General features: G+C 38.3%; 1 protein-coding gene across 4 annotated transcripts in view; it reads left to right on the top strand.

Moving 5' to 3' along the window:
- Positions 1-17,328, top strand: part of HMGCS1 (3-hydroxy-3-methylglutaryl-CoA synthase 1) — a 23,558-nt gene that overhangs the window by 2,281 nt on the left and 3,949 nt on the right. For 2 of the 4 annotated variants that reach the window (XM_017533163.2, XM_037740181.1), the window contains exons 2-8: positions 3,843-3,901; positions 12,148-12,605; positions 12,994-13,119; positions 13,931-14,095; positions 15,206-15,371; positions 16,217-16,387; positions 16,891-16,997. In XM_017533163.2, coding sequence (XP_017388652.1) covers positions 12,158-12,605; positions 12,994-13,119; positions 13,931-14,095; positions 15,206-15,371; positions 16,217-16,387; positions 16,891-16,997 — 1,183 coding nt within the window. In that variant the 5' untranslated portion in view covers positions 3,843-3,901; positions 12,148-12,157. The remainder of the gene's footprint in view (positions 1-3,842; positions 3,902-12,147; positions 12,606-12,993; positions 13,120-13,930; positions 14,096-15,205; positions 15,372-16,216; positions 16,388-16,890; positions 16,998-17,328) is intronic. The other 2 variants (XM_017533164.2, XM_017533165.2) reach the window with 1 other exon arrangement.

Here is a 17,328-nt window from a genome sequence, read left to right as displayed (position 1 = left end):
CGCCTCCCAGGTTCAAGTGATTCTCCTGCCTCAACCTCCCCAGTAGGTGGCACTACAGGCATGTGACACCATGCCCAACTAATTTTTTTGTGTTTTTAGTATAGACGGGGTATCGCCATGTTGGTCAGACTGGTCTCCATCTCCTGACCTCAAATGATCCGTCTGATTTGGCCTCCCAAAGTGCTGGGATTACAGGCGTGAGCCACCTCACCTGGCTAGGTCTCGATTCTTAATCTCTTCACCCTAATGCATGGTGTGTGTTGATGTTCATTAATTTCTGTCAACTGAGTGTAGTTGTATCAGTAGAGGAGAGGCTAATCTTTCAAAGCTTGAAGTCTTGTCTTCATCTTTGCAGAGTTTGTGGTTGTGTGTGGGTGCATATGGAAATGATTGTAAGACCAACAAATTTATTTCTTCTGATTCTATTTGGCCTTCTTACATTTTTCAGCTTGGGATCTGGGAACATTTGGAACCTACCATTTGTCTTGAACAGTAGCAGTAGAGAGCCAATTTCTTTAAACTCCTGGCCACTGTGGTGCTGCAGCTCATCTCAAAAGTGATAGCAGGCTACCCTGGACACACTGCCTATAGGGTAGCTAAATTTAAAAAATAAATATAAAAAGTAATAGCAGAAAGCACTTACTATTGAGGGCTGCTACAAGTATTAAATCTAAAAGATTTGTCCTCTAGTAGTTATAACTTCAAATTCAGCCACTGAAAAATATGGCAGTTGAGTACCCTTTACTTCAAGGTCTTAAAGGGATTTCAAAAAATCAAAATATAGCCCCTCTCCCAATAGAAGTGTAGGAATCCTGTATGGATAAGAAGACTGCCCATAACTAGTTTTCCATAGAGAGTAGGCTATGTAGACTTGGATGTGAATGACCTACTTGTATAGACAGGCAGGTCCCTGATTAGAAAACTTATTTTCTGTGTGAATTATCTTGGAAACCTTCCAGAAAGAGGTGACTTAGAACAGGGCCTTGAAGATGAGTAGAATATCTGATAGACCAGTAACTCTGGGAGGAGGCAGGGATGTCCATGCATTTTACTTGGAGAACTATACCAGAGTATACAGGTTTGGGCAAGTCTTTCTTAACAATAGTTTTTACTTGCTTACTCCTAAGGAAGAAAGGTTGCCAACTTATTCTTAATTTCCTAGATTTATCTCCTGTAATAGTGAGAAAGACTAACAGGTAACTGCTTATATTTAATGAACTTCTCCAGCCACTTGTTTGAATCAAGGCTAAGGAGGGAGCCAGAAGAAAGTATTCAGAGCTCTGAGTTAACTCCGGAAGAAACCATCATTGCATAAACCTGATTTGCCCTAGGCAGTCTTATCATTCTTGTGTTTTAGTCTTTGCCAAACTTAAAATGCCTATATTGCATCCTAGGAGTCTGCAAACCTGCTTTGTGGTAACCTGCCCAGCTACTTACCATTCATTAACTGCTTCCCAACCCTTGTTGATTCCTTCTATCACTTATTTTGGAAAGACCTGTTAGGAATAAGCTTGTGATATGCTTGAGACTTTGGCAATACTGGTTTAGTCAGAATAGAGAAACCCGCCTCACCCCCAATCCCCTAGAACTGCAGAAGACTGCAGAAAACCTAAACCCACTCTGATTGGTTCCTCCTCAAATTGCCATTTACTGCCTTCATTTCTTTTCCTGGTCTCCAGACTTCTTTCTCCTGAGAGTCTCTTTCACAAGTGATAATATGGACTCGGATCATGTTATCTTTAAGTGACACAGCAGTCCTTTCTGAACCTTCTATTTATTTCTTCTTTGCTTTCTGTGTCTCTCCTAACCAACCTCCCTTTCCAATTCAAGTAATCAAAATAAAAAGAGGGGCTCGGACAAGATGGCTCATGCCTATAATCCCAGCACTTTGGGAGGCCAAAGTGGTTGGATTGCTTTAGCCCAGGAGTTGGAGACCAGCCTGGGCAACATGGCAAAAACCCCATCTCTACAAAAAATAAAAAATCAGCTGTGTATAATGGCATGCGCCTGTAGTCCCAGCTACTTGGGGGCACTGAGGCAGGAGGATCACTTGAGCCTGGGAGGTCGAGGTTACAGTGAGCAGTGACCATGCCACTGCATTCCAGCCTAGGTAACAGAGGGAGACCCTGTCTCAAAAAGAAAAAAAAAAAAAAAATTGAGAGAATATAGGCAGTTCAAGGGAAATTTCTTTGACACAGGTAGTGTCAAATGCATATACATACATGAACATCAAGAAGAAATATTGTTATTTAAATAGTCTTAACATGGAGAAGGAATCATGTTTTTCCACCAATAAGAACTGGTCTCTGTGGTCTGCATAATTTGCTGAGGACAGAAGCATAATTTGAGATAATGAACAACAAAACATAGGTTATTTTCTCAAAATATGTATTGTGCTATAATTAGAGACCTTTTTGGAATATTATAGTAGTCTTTGCCTATAAAACTCAAGATTAATTTTTTTTTTTTAAACAGTCTTGCTCAGTCACCAGGTGCTAGGCTGGAGTACAGTGATACAATCTAGGCTCACTGCAACCTCCGCCTCTGGGGTTCAAGCAATTCTCCTGCCTCAGCCTCCCGAGTAGCTGGGACTACAGGCGTGTGCCACCGTGCCCGGCTAATTTTTGTATTTTTAGTAGAGACGGGGTTTCACCCTGTTGGCCAGGATGGTCTCAATCACTTGACCTCATGATCCGCCCACCTCGGCGTCCCAAAGTGCTGGGATTACAGGCGTGAGCCACCGTGCCGGGCCCAAGATTTATTTCTTTTTGGGAGGGATAGGTGGGTAGTAAACTTAGTTAATGAAGTAAGAGGTGCCAGGGCTGTGAAGAGCTCTTAAATTATGAAATTATGTAAATAAAATAGTAAAGCTTTACTAAATATTAATAACATCTGAATGTAGTCCCCAGTGAATCCGTTAAGGACAGATGCTAAATTTGCCAATAATTAGAGAGCAGAGGAAATGGTGTATGCTGTGTTAAACATAGAAGCTATTGTCTCAAGTAACAGTCTTTGAAAACAGATGGACTGAAGAATATGTTCCAGTCACCTTTGCAAATTATTTCTACTTAATTTACATCATAATGTTTAATGCTCCTTTGTCTAAATGCTTGATTTTTTTGACATAAGCACTAAGGGGGAAATAACTTTCTAAAAGGTTGGGAGGGTGAAAGTGGCAGTGTTGAAAATAAGTGAAAATGATTAGGTCTTGCTGGAAAAAATACCTTTATTTTCTTTGAAAAACACTTATAAGAACTAAGGTAATAGTCAATGTATTGGTGCTTTATGTTACAAAGTGCTTTCACATATTTTATCATCTCAGCAATCCTTCACAATGATCTGGGGAGGGCAAATATATTAGCTTCATTTTATAGATGAGGAAACTGAGGCCCAAAATTGCTGCCAAAGCCACAATCTCTTAAGTGCAATGCCGACTCTTGAATGCATAGATCTCTTTACTCTAGAAATTAGCTAACTCATTACAACTTGTTTATATTCCTTTCCCCCAATTCTTGAAAACTTTTGTTTAAAACTTGAATTGGTGACATGGGCTTCTTATTTCCTTGAGGTTTTTTTGGTTTCTTTTCATACAATAGTGGGCTTCTTATATTCGTTTATTACCAGGACTGAACCTACCACTATAAAGGCTAATAAAATAAGGGGGGAAATGTCCTATAAGCTTCAGGTATGATTTTTTTTCTAAGCAAATGTCAAATTCTGTTCTGCATAATGTAATTGGATAAGGAATTGCTTATTTTAACTCACTTTGAATTGGACTCATTAGTATTTGAATTTGGGTAATGATTTATAACTTTAAAAGAAGTCTTATTTGAAATTCCTAGTGCCCGAAGGAGGAAACAGTGACAGACCTGGAGACTGCAGTTCTCTGTCCTTCACACAGGTATGGCATCCTGTCATGCTGCTTAAGGAAAGTGTTCCTCTCTAATGGAAGGAGGAAATTTGTTATCCTAGAGCAATAACTGTTTGTTTGTGCCCTATATTCTTAAAGGCCCTTTTAGGGTTCTACCTTATCTTTAAAATTTTGTTAATGCCATATGCTTCAGAAGACTAATTTTGTGTTTGTTAGACGAATGTTTAAAATCTAGAAATGAATTTTAGAAAATAGTGTTCACTCATAAGAGAAAAAGTACATATAATAAAATGTAACTGTGAACTACTTAATCAGAAACAATCACCAGTAAGCATGTCTGCCAATAGTGCTTTTTAAATTACAGCCTCAAAAGATATTTATCTGGGCTGTGGATGAATGTTTAAAATTGCATGAGAATGGGCCGGGCACAGTGGCTCATGCCTGTAATCCCAGCACTTTGGGAGGCCAGGGCGAGCAGATCACCTGAGGTCAGGAGTTTGAGACCAGCCTGGCCAACATGGCAAAACCACATCTCTACTAAAAATACAAAAAAAAGTAGCCAGACATGGTAGCTGGTGCCTGTAATCCCAGCTGCTCCCGAGGCTGAGGCAAGAGAATCACTTGAACCCAGGAGTCAGGTTGCAGTGAGCCGAGATTGCACCACTGAAAATTATGTGAGAATGGACAGTAATTGCAAATGTGTTTCAACTAGTAATCTAATTATTTGCAGCCATTGCTTTCTCATATTGCCAGCGAGTGCTTCTCTTAATGATACTGCTTTTTTTTTTTGTATTTCAAGATTATGATTTAGATTAGAAGTCTAATGCAATTTCATTTATTCAACATTAGCATCTACCATATGCCAATTAGTGGGCTGGGTACCACGGACACAAAATGAACAAAGCACGATTCCTGCTCTGCAAACTCCTTGTTTAATAGAGAGAGGCTAAGCCTAAACAGTAGAGGAGAAGCTTGGCAGAATATGAAATATAAATTGAGTTTCTCTTATCTGAAATGCTTGGGACCAGCAGTGTTAAAGATTTTGGATTTTTCCGGATCTTGAAATATTTATGAAAACATACCAGTTGACCACCCTTAATCTGAAAATCCAAAATCCAAAATGCTCCAAAGAGCATTTCCTTTGAGCATCATGTTGGTGTGGTGTTCAGAGAGTTTCAGATTTTGGAGCATTTCAGATTTTGCATTTTTGCATTAGGAATGCTCAACCTGCAGCATCTTGACAATAGTTAGACATGCAGTTTGGAAAGATAACTGTTGGCCTGTGACAGAGGAGAGAGCAGAGGCAGAGCTCAATTAGGAGGGAGTGATGCTGAAGTCCTTCCCCAACACAGCCATTGAGGAGCTAGGTTAGGATTTCCCTTGCACCAGTATCCTCACCTAGTTTCCCTCCCCATTTTTCCCCTTTCCAATTCTCTTTCATTTCCAGATTTATTCTCAGATTAATTATATTGGTCCTTTTTGTGTTCTAGGCAGGAAGCATTCAAAGAACATTAACAAGGCTTCCTTACCTTGCTTTACTGACTCTCGAAGTAGGGTATGGAGTTTCTTTTGTCCACCAGAGGGCGTGAGCCCTCACTTTAGTGAGATTTATTTAAGACTTGAGTCCTCTGTTAGTACTACTTTGTTGGAAGACTTGAAAGGTTTACAAAGTTCTCTGGTAAAAGTTGCCTTTTCTCTCCTTTTTTAAGGATGGAATTTAAAAATAAAATGTATATATTTTATTATATACAGAATCTTCATTATTCTCCTTAGACTTATTTTGCATAGAGTACTCTGAAAAATAATAAAATGCATTATCTGTAAAAAATTAAAAACACATGTAATTTTTTTAATCATCAGGTTTTTTAAATTGTATTCTACTTAGAAAGTTTTGGTGATTTATTTATCTCTTTATTCTTAAAATAGTGAATTAACCAGAATATTCTGTTCTCTGACAGGATAAAGAATGAATACCATAATGTGAACACCTCAGACCTTTAGTCTTTTTTTCTTATATCTAGCCTATTTCAGAGAGCATTTTAAAGGACAATGTAAGAGCACATGCTTAATAGGAGAGTCAAAAGTAACATTGCCAGGCGCAGTGGCTCACACTTGTAATCCCAGTGCTTTGGGATCACTTGAGGTCAGGAGTTCGAGACCAGCCTAACCGACATGGTGAAACCCCATCTCTATTAAAAATACAAAATCAGCTGGGCGTGGTGGCACACACCTGTAATCCCAGCTACTTGGGAGTCTGAGGCAGGAGAATTGCTTGAACCCAGTGACAGAGGTAGCAGTGATCCGAGCTCCCACCATTGCATTCCAGCCTGGGCAACAAGAACAAACCTCCAACTCAAAAAAAGAAAAAAAAAGTAACATTGAGACCAGAAACTCTATTAACTTTGTGTTCTTCTAAATGTCATGAAAGCAATTACTTCTCTGTATTAATTTTCCTGTCTACTTAATCACTCTCTTTCTCAATTTGAACCAAAGGCTCAAAATTTAAGATTAGATGGCTTTTTACAAAGAACATAATGGAAAACAAATTGGCTGTCAGAAACCCTCAGAGGATGAGTAATATTGAGTTGGACAATGTAAAAATGTTTTTTTTTTCCCCCACCAAGGTCAGAATTGGAATTTGCTTTCTATTTGATGTATGTGGATTTTAGTTAACCTACATTTTTTGTTTGTTTTCAAATGGAACAAGTCATGTATTTAACATAGGATATTTAGGAGTGATAGAGTTGTACCTTATTTTAGAAGTGCTATAAAAAAAGTTTATCAGAGCTGGTCAGAGTGTGACAAATACGGATTAATTCTGAAATTGAAGCCTTGCATTATGGCTTTATATAGAGAATTGTACAAGCATTATAAAGATGATTAAATATGTTGCCAGTGTTGCTACGTGATGCTCTTAAATTTAGTTGTTACTAAACTAAATTTATTAGTGAGCACAAGTATATTGCAAACTGATTTATACCTTCAGAAAGACATATACCTGTTCATTTTATTTCCAATAGTGTTAAAAGCCCCTGAACTAGGCAAGGAAGACCATATTGTCTTTAGCATGCTTAGAGCAGTTTGAAGAGTTAAAAAGAATCTGAAGGGTAGCCTTGTGGGAAAGTCTGGGAAGGTGGTTACTCCTACTTTGGTGACTTGAGAGATCATATGTAGGAGCTGATAAGCCTATGGACTAGTCTTTTTCTGTTAACAGTAGTTGTAGATCTCTTGTGGACTATCTAGTATCTTATTTTACTATAAACTTAGAATCCATGCCTAGTGGTATATTAGACAGCCCTTTTATATTTTCATTTCAACTTCAGCAAAGTGGGCACCAACTTTATAAAAAAATTGATGGGGAGAGTTTGTTGAGGCTCAGAGTGAGGATGGATTAGTAGAGCATTTCAAGTGCCTCATATCCAGAAAAGCAGTAGTCTTCCATTTGAGTTGGAGATACAGGAAAGGGGTTGAAGATGAGGGGAGTAGGAATGCAAGAGAGCCTTATCTTTATCCTTCCCAGCTTTAGGTTTTAACAAAAATGAGCCTCCCTTAGTCTTCCTTTATGCTCCTGTCCCTGAATGTTGGTGATGACATTGTTTTTCCTGTATTGAGTACAGAAATATGGCCAGTAATTTAGGAGTTAAGAGGATATAATCGGGAAGTAGATTGTTGTGTTTAGGGGCTTTTCTCTCCGTTGTGGAACTGACTAGCAGTGGTATATATACTGTGCCTGGTAAAATGGGTCATACAGTAGTCTAAGACATGAGGAGACCTTATGGAACTTGCACTTAGTTGAGGTGACCAGACTAATCTGCTTAGGTGCCACATCAAAATACCATAGACTGGGTGGTTTAAACAACAAACATTTATGTTCTCATAGGTCTTGAGTCTGGAAGTCAGGGTACCAGCAGGGTTGGTTCCTGATGAAGTCTCTTCTGGATTGCAGGTGGCTGTGTCCTCACATGACACAGAGAAAGTGCGAGAATGTGAGCAAGCTCTTGTGGTATCTTCTTCTAAGGGCACTAATCCCATCATGAGGGCCCCACCCTCATGACTAAACCTAATTATTTTCCAAAGACCCCATCTCCAAATGCCATCACATTGAGAGTTAGGGCTTCAACATATGAATTTGGTCGGAGGACACAGACATTCAGTCCATAACACAGGCAGATATTTGGGAAGTAACATAGTTGAAACACTGAATGCTGTAATTCATACTTTCTAAAGAATCTAGGATGTAATAAATTTAAGATGCTTCATTGTCAGTTAAATTAAGATACAGTGCTTTTTTGATTACTTAGAATTTTTTAAAGAGCTCTTTTAGAGTTAGACATAGATTTTTGTCATGTGTCACTTGCACATTCAATAAGATGGAAAATACAAGTGGAAAAAACACATAAGGAATTGTTAAATTCCACATACTTAGAGTCTACCTTCTGAATTGTTTGTAATACTTGTAATTTTCCATAAAACATCCTCCGTACCACCAAGAGAATTGATGATGTAGCATTCCTTTCAAGAGTCCAAATAAGAATGGGAAGGTTTTGGTGCTGGCCTTCAGCTTTGCAACTATGCAAAGCCAACCTACTTTGACTCCTGCTTAGGGATTCACCACCGTCTATTCCCTTCCCAGTCCATTTGGTTCCTAGGAGGTTAAAAGAGTGCTCCAGTAGTATTTCTGGGAATTTTTTTTCAGGATGTTGACTGTCATCTGCAAATGTTGATGCTGGCAATTTTTGTTATTTTCCCATGCGTAAGCAGTGACAGCATCATAATTGGCTTCTGTCTGACAGCAAGTGTAAGAGGAATCCCAATTTCTGAAATGTTACCCAAAAAAGTGACTTTTCATTGACAAAGTATGATGATGTAGAAAGATAGGCAAGAAACGCAAAAGGAAATTTAGAAAGTTTTCATGGGTAATATGTGACCTATATGATGTAGTGCTATAAAGGATTTCAATAAACAGAAGCACAAAGTGTATTGCTGAAGAAAGCACTTAATGTTTTTGGATAAAGAACATAATAATTTGAGAGTAAAGAGTAGAGGAGTAGTTGTGAGATGGAGAAAGATGGGTAGTATTTAGCATTTATCCTTGATTGTTGACTTTGGAGTAGTTCTCTTTGTTTTCTGCTATAGATTGTACACACAAAAGTTAAGAATCATGTCTTAAATCCCATATAGGAAGGAAGTAGATAGGTGGACCTAACTGGAAAAACGTATGTAGGTATTGGTAAAATGACAGGAACAAAGGCAGCTTGTCTGGGCCTGATCTCTTCACTTCCTCGGTGGTGGTTCTGAGTGCTGGTTTGGCTGAACTCCACTTACCAGGGAAAATGACATAAAGGAAACAGGGTTTGTGTGGAAGAAGTAGGGGTAGAGCAAAGTAGAGACGGTCTCTGTTCACTTAATGTATCTGACAGTGTGCTTGTCAAGTCATAAAACACTTGAGGATAAAAATCTGGAAGTCATTCTATGTGTTTCCTTCTTTCCCTAACACCTAGTCAATTACAGTCTCTGCCAGTTCTTTTGCTTCTTCCATGTTTTTGGAAGCTCTTCCTCTTCGTTCCACATGTAGGAAGTAATTGCTCTAGTTCATGACCCATGTCTTATCTGGACTGCCATGTCAGCTACCTAATTCATCCATTCACAGTACCAGTGACTGTAAAACAGCATTAGTGATAATGAAACAGTGGCTGTCAAACTTTTTGACTGTGGCCCCCAGTAAAAAATATACTTGATATTGCAACTTAGGTATACTTTATATATGTATGAATAATTAAAACAAAATGTTGATTCAAGAAAAATCCTTACATTTACGCTGTGCCGTGCAATCTTATATCGTGTATTCTTTTCTGTTTCATTTTTTAAAACGTGTGCTTGCCATCCACTAATTTGATTCTGGAGTTGGAAAAACACTGACCTGACAACTAGTATCACCATATTATTCCTTTTTTAAACTCTCGGATGGCTTCTTACCATCTTCGTGATAAATTTGAAGCCTCCTGCATCGGCATACCAAAACCTTCATGACCTAACCCTTACCTACTTCTCCTAACCTATTATTTGCCCGACTCACGGGCTCATTTTTCATTCCAATAAACAAGTAAAGCTTTTTACCATTCCTTGTAATCTGTCTTTCTTCATGCTGTTCACTCTGTTGAAAATCTACTACCCTCTGTTTCTTCAGTGCTTTACTGGTTACTCCTATCCATTTGTGGGGCTCAAGTCAGGCCCCGGTAACCGGGATGCTTTCCTTTACACTCCTTGCCCTACCACCAGGCTGGGTTAGGTGGTAATATAATGTGGCTGTCAGTGTTGTTACTTGTTTATTATCATGTGTTTTTTCTCTCATCCCATAAAATAGTGAGTATTTGAGAGGATAAGGAAGTGTCTCCCATTAAACATCCCAAATGTTTAGCATATAACTTTGGCATTGTTTGGATGAATGGAAAAAAAAAAAAGATTCTTCTGTTTAGCAGGAAGATACAGCTAGTATCCCTTAAGGCTTTTTTCTTTTCTACAGACACAGTCTCACTATCACCCAGGCTGGAGTGCAGTGGTGCAATCACAGCTCACTACAGCCTTGTACTCCTGGGCTCAAGTGATCCTCCTGCCTCAGACTCCCTGGTAGCTGGGACTACAGGCATGAACCACTATGCTCAGCTCATTTTTTAAAAAAATTTTTGGCTGGGTGCAGTGGCTCATGCCTGTAATCCCAGCACTTTGGGAGGCTGAGGCGGGCGGATCAGCTGAGGTTGGGAGTTCAAGACCACCCTGACCAGTCTTGTCTCTACTAAAAATACAAAATGAGCTGGGTATGGTGGCACATTCCTGTAATCCCAACTACAGTACTCTGAAGGCTGAGTCAGGAGAATGGCTTGAATCCAGGAAGCAGAAGTTGCTGTGAGCTGAGATTGCGCCATTGTACTCCAGACTGGGCAACAAGGGTGAAACTCTATCTTAAAAAGAAAAAAAAAAATTTTTTTTTTTTCTTTTAAGAGGTGGGGTCTTTCTATGTTGCCTACGCAGGTCTTGAACTCCTGGGCCCAAGTGATCCTCCTGCCTGACCTCCAAAAGTGCTAGGATTACAGGTGTGATCCACTGCACCTGGCCCATTAAGACCTTTAGTTGCAGAGTGGCGGAGGACAAATGACATAAATATAGGAATTGACTTTCATTTTTAGGTATCAAATTAAATGTGGTGGGTTGACAAGTGATACAGAATGTTCATGAATCAGTTTGGCCCAGGTAACTCATAAACCAAGACCTTTGGGTCAATGAAATTCTGCCACCTAAGTAGCACCATCCAGTTATGTGATACCTAAAAAGGAAATTGAGTTGTAGACTTTTAGGTTTTGGGATTCTTTCTCTAAAACTGAGGAACTGTGCGACTCTTCAAAGCCTGGCAACTACAGTTCGTTGGTTCTTATGCTATCTGGGTTCTGGTTAGAAGGCTGATGGAAGTACTCAAGAAAGATTAGAAGGTGGGAAGAAGGTATCTCTTGTTCTTGTCAGTGGCGGCAGCAGCAGTGGGACTTTGGGTCTCTGGATTCCAGCTCAGCAGCAAGAAATGCTAGTATTGTAGCAGCTTTAGCAGGAGTGTAGGCTCATGGGATCTGAATAACCACCTTTCCCCCTTGGTTCTTCCAGGCCAGCCAACAAGTTTGTTAACCATTTCCCTGTATTAAACTCCCCTTTGTTTGAAATATCTAGAGTAATTTTTCTTTTCCTGACTGATACAACCTGTTAAAGAAGCTGAAGCTCTGATAGGTTAAGTGCCCAGCAATGGTCTTGAGTATTTTCGTTACTATTGCTAAGTAAGTCTAGATACAACTTTTTAGTCATTTTTTAAAAAAGAGGGGCTGGTTTATGATGAATAAATGACAGATTTATTTAAACTTGTGGCTGGTCAGGTAATTCTGATTTGTCAGCCATATTTCAAAATGTCATTGTATTTTATTTTATAGTTCTTTACAATATAGAAAATCTTATTTGAGTGTTGTTTACTTCTAATAATCATGTTTTAAATCTAGAGATGCCCAATTTTGAATAAAATGGAAGCCTTTCTAAAAGGCTATAATTTTAAATGATAATATTCCATTCATACAATAAATGCTACTTCACATGTATACAGTTGACTGCCCTAAATACTAAACTTAAACTAAACTGATATTTCAAATGATTGCTAAACTCTTAATATTTATTTCTCAATTTCAAACTTGAAAACCAGCAACTTATAACCTAAAACAATGTCATTCTGTTTTTCCTTTCTAAAGCTCTTTCACCATGCCTGGGTCACTTCCTTTGAATGCAGAAGCTTGCTGGCCAAAAGACGTGGGAATTGTTGCCCTTGAGATCTATTTTCCTTCTCAATATGTTGATCAAGCAGAGTTGGAAAAATATGATGGTGTAGATGCTGGCAAGTATACCATTGGCTTGGGCCAGGCCAAGATGGGCTTCTGCACAGATAGAGAAGATATCAACTCTCTTTGCATGACTGTGGTTCAGAATCTTATGGAAAGAAATAACCTTTCCTATGATTGCATTGGGCGGCTAGAAGTTGGAACAGAGACAATCATCGACAAATCAAAGTCAGTGAAGACTAATTTGATGCAGCTGTTTGAAGAGTCTGGGAATACAGATATAGAAGGAATCGATACAACTAATGCATGCTATGGAGGCACAGCTGCTGTCTTCAATGCCGTTAACTGGATAGAGTCCAGCTCTTGGGATGGTATGTTACACGCCTATTCCCCCTGCCTCCAAATTTTTTTTCTGAGGTTGAATAGACCCAAATGACACTTTAATTAATGCAATATGCAAACTTTTGTTACTTATACTTGTCGGATAGATTGAGAAAGATATTATACCTCTCTGTCATTATCTGAATTGTGAATTGGTTATCTTGTAGGACAAATGTATAGTCTATTCAAAATGTAGTCAGATGTAGTCAGATGGATGACGGAGCCTTGGCAGATGAATTTTTTAAAAATTTAGAGCATTTTCTTTCCTTATCAAAGATGAGAAAAGCATATTCTGGGGAAAATATAACAGATATCAATTTCCATGTATGATTATAGTGTTGACTACCTTCTTGTGAAATAACAAAAAATATTTTTCAGGACGGTATGCCCTGGTAGTTGCGGGAGATATTGCTGTATACGCCACAGGAAATGCTAGACCTACAGGTGGAGTTGGAGCAGTAGCTCTGCTAATTGGGCCAAATGCACCTTTAATTTTTGAACGAGGTAAGTGCTTGGAAAAAGTGGGGTTTTTAAAAAATTATTAGCACAATATGCTAAGAAATTTGAAAATAGAAATAGGAGCTGTCACTTACTGAGTATTCATTAAATGCAGGTACTACTGCCTGCTAAGAGCTTTGTGTATGTTATCATATTTAATCTTTTTCTCTTCTTGAGATGGAATTTCACTCTTGTTGCCCAAGCTGGAGTGCAATGGTGCAATCTCAGCTCTACATCCTCAGCCTCCCAAGTAGCTGGGATTACAGGCGCGTGCCACCATACCTGGGTAGTTATTTGTATTTTTAGTAGAAATGGGGTTTCACCATGTTAGCCAGGCTGGTCTTGAACTCCTGACATCAGATGATCCACCCACCTCAGCCTCCCAAAGTGCTGGAATTACTGGTGTGAGCTACTGCGCCTGGCCCATATTTAATCTTTACAGCAATTGTATGAGGTAGATGGTGTCATCCCCACTTCACAGGGAAGAGGGTTAATGTAGGGTTTAAGTGATAAATAGTAACTTGTTCATAATTACTGGCAAGTTTAATTTGTCTTCAGTGTAGTGGAGTAACTGATCTTTGTTAGTTAGACTTATGAAACTGGCATAGAAAGTTGTATACAAAGGAGTCTTAGGACTGTCCATGAATACTGTTATATATCATTTCACATATTGGTTTCATTTTGTGATTTCTTTTCTGTAAGTGGTGAGAATTGATCAGATAATTAAGGAAGGTCCTTAGATAATGCAGTATACTTACTAACATACAGACATCAAGAAGCAGAAATATATAGATATCTTCCTTTTTGGTTCTAATAGGACTTCGTGGGACACATATGCAACATGCCTATGATTTTTACAAGCCTGATATGCTATCTGAATATCCTATAGTAGATGGAAAGCTCTCCATACAGTGCTACCTCAGTGCACTAGACCGTTGCTATTCTGTCTACTGCAAAAAGATCCGTGCCCAATGGCAGAAAGGTGAGTTTTGCCCATTTTCCTTGGTTTTGGTATCTGTTGAGAGCAGTGTAATGTACTAGTTATCTTTGGTGAGCAACTACTTTGTGGACATTCTTCATTTAATGTCCTTTTACCATTAATTCCTCATTCACGAAACAGCATTTTCCTGTAGTTTCTGGGAAAGTGTAGTTTACTTAAAGAGGTAAACTTTGGAAATGAGGTATATCTCTGCAAAAATACCTAAGTCAATTTACCCATTGTAAGAAAATCAAAGTGGAGTGAAAGCAGGTAACTTGAATTTTGTTCATCTTTTGAGAGAGATATTTTAACAAGGTTTTGGTGTACAGCTGTGATTTAGGGAAAACTAATGAAAATAAATTACTGAAGTGATCTTCCCCAACCATAATCTCTTTGCACTTGACCAGTGAATTTGTATTTGCTTTTTTACTGTCATCATTAACCTGGAAATGTTGATGAGGCACTGAAAGTACAGTATTTGAGTTAATGCTATCATAACACATTATTACATAAAGCACACTTTTTCTATAGCCCAACTTTGCTTTTTAGAGGTTGTGAGAAAGGGTTAAAAATCATATTCAATAAGAAATGTCAGTGAATTTAGTGACTCTGGATAAGAAGAATTCTTGCAGTATGTGTTATCAGAACAGGGATTTTCTAACTTTTTTATTAGGACCCACAGTAAAGAATTACATGTTATATTGTATATGTATGCCAGACTGAAACAAAAATGGCATGATATTACTTACCCATGCTGCAGGCTATGCAGTTTGATGTTTTTCTACTCTCTTTCGTTTTTTTAAAATACTCTTTTTAAAAAAAGAAATACTAGTCCTGACCCACTAAATTGATTACATAATCTGCTAATGTGTATGACTCTTAAATTTGAAAATTAGTGACATAGTAGTATATATTGTTTCATCTTTGAATGTCTTTTTAAATGTACATTTTAAGGTATAGAGAGATTTCATTATACAGTGTATTTGTGGTTGCTGTTTAAACTAGCCATATTCTAAAGTCAAATTTTCTAATTTCCTCACCTTATTCTGAAGTCAAACTTTAAAATTGCATGGTTTATATGAATTTCATAGTTTCCTTGGACTTATCTTTCAGAGGGAAATGATAAAGATTTTACCTTGAATGATTTTGGCTTCATGATCTTTCACTCACCATATTGTAAGCTGGTTCAGAAATCTCTAGCTCGGATGTTGCTGAATGACTTCCTTAATGACCAAAATAGAGATAAGAATACTATCTATAGTGGCCTGGAAGCCTTTGGGTAAGAAGAGCTATTATGAGTTTTTCCCTTCTATACTAGAGTATTTTTAATAGCTGTTAAGCTATTATTTGTACAGACCTGAGAAATTGAGAGTCAAAAGAATCTTAGATGTTGTCTGGTGTAATCTATATGTCTCATCAGTGAAGACTCTTGAGTCCAGAGAGGTGGTAGCTTACCTGCACAGATTTTAATTACCTTTAATCATTTCAACTCATATGTTCTGATTTCTTTCTTTCAGCTCCATTCATGTTGTCACGATAAAACAACTGCACAAGGGCCTACATTCACTATGGCAGTAGTGAATGCTTAACTGCTCTCCTTGCCTCTCTCAGCGCCCCTGCCCCCATACCCTTTTCCATCCTGCACACTGCCACAGCTGAAGTCGGCTTTTGTACTCCACCTGTGTTTTTCTCACTTTAGGCTCCCTAGCATGCTATGCATGTTCAATTCATTCTGTTTCTACCTGTGTCTCGTGTGTCCCTTCTCTATCTGATAAAATTATACTTGACTTTTAAGACTTGGCTCTTATAATACCATGACTTTTCTAATTAAATAGACATTATTATGGAATTGAAATAGTATTCTATTCAGTGACAAAGCTACAGTGGGTCTATTAACCTATTCAAATCAAGTAGTCTTAACTTAATTCTGAAACATTTGAGAAAAAGAACCATATATGTACAACTGTTATGATTTCCATAGCAATTAAAATGCTGCTACTTGGCTTTAATAAATGGGAAAACAATTATATACACTTACAGCTTTGAATACTAATTAGGCCTGCTGTTTAGTATTATAAAAACATAGGCTTTGAACACCGTAAAACTGTAAAATAAATCTTTCAGGGATGTTAAATTAGAAGACACCTACTTTGATAGAGATGTGGAGAAGGCATTTATGAAGGCTAGTTCTGAACTCTTCAATCAGAAAACAAAGGCATCTTTGCTTGTATCAAATCAAAATGGAAATATGTACACATCTTCAGTATATGGTTCCCTTGCATCTGTTCTAGCACAGTAAGTATAAATTTCGCCTGCTACTTAACTCCCCTTGTTTGGGAGATGTTAGATTTCTAAGACCAAATCTGGTGTCAAGCATGTTGGTGGTAGATCACAGAAAATTTTATCTTGAGGCTCTCAAATCTGCTGTTGTCCATTGACTTGAAAGATGTACAGTTCTTCCAGAAGTATATGTTAATTTCATACTGGCTTTCCCAGGTCCTGTTTTGATGTTCTTTTTAATTCTTAAACCATAAATCCCTGGTTGACAAAGTAACTTGTTTTGTGGCATAACTTTCACAAGCTCTGTCATTCCCAGGATGAAAACTCACATGCTGTAATATTAAAACTAAGTTAGATTCCCTACTGTAATATTAACACTTTGAGTTAGATCCTCAAGATCTTTAAGTTAGATTCTACTTTAACCTACAGCCTGAATTTTTATTCCTACTAGCATAGCTTGCCACACATTGTAGCTTTGGATCAATTAAACTTCTTAACTATTTTTACACCCCACATAGGTACTCACCTCAGCAATTAGCAGGGAAGAGAATTGGAGTGTTTTCTTATGGTTCTGGTTTGGCTGCCACTCTCTACTCTCTTAAAGTTACACAAGATGCTACACCAGGTAGGTGCTGAATCTTTCAACAAGAATGTATTGAGAACTGAGGCCAGGCACAGTGGCTCACACCTATAATCCCAGCACTTTGGGAGGCCAACACAGGCAGATCACCAGAGGTCAGGAGTTCAAGACCAGTTTGGCCAACATGGTGAAACCCCGTCTCTACTGAAAATACAAAAAATTAGTCGGATGAGGTGGTGCAGGCCTGTAGTCCCAGCTACTTGGGAGGCGGAAGCAGGAGAATTGCTTGAACCCGGGAGAGGGAGGTTGTGGTGAACCAAGATCATGCCACTGTACTCCAGCCTAGGCAACAGAGCAAGACTCTGTCTTTTTTTTT

This window comes from Cebus imitator, unplaced genomic scaffold, assembly GCF_001604975.1.
Source record: "Cebus imitator isolate Cc_AM_T3 unplaced genomic scaffold, Cebus_imitator-1.0 Scaffold80, whole genome shotgun sequence".
Lineage (NCBI taxonomy): Eukaryota > Metazoa > Chordata > Mammalia > Primates > Cebidae > Cebus > Cebus imitator.
The sequence above is the reverse complement of the archived record's forward strand: the minus strand, read 5'-3'. Positions and strand labels throughout refer to the sequence as shown.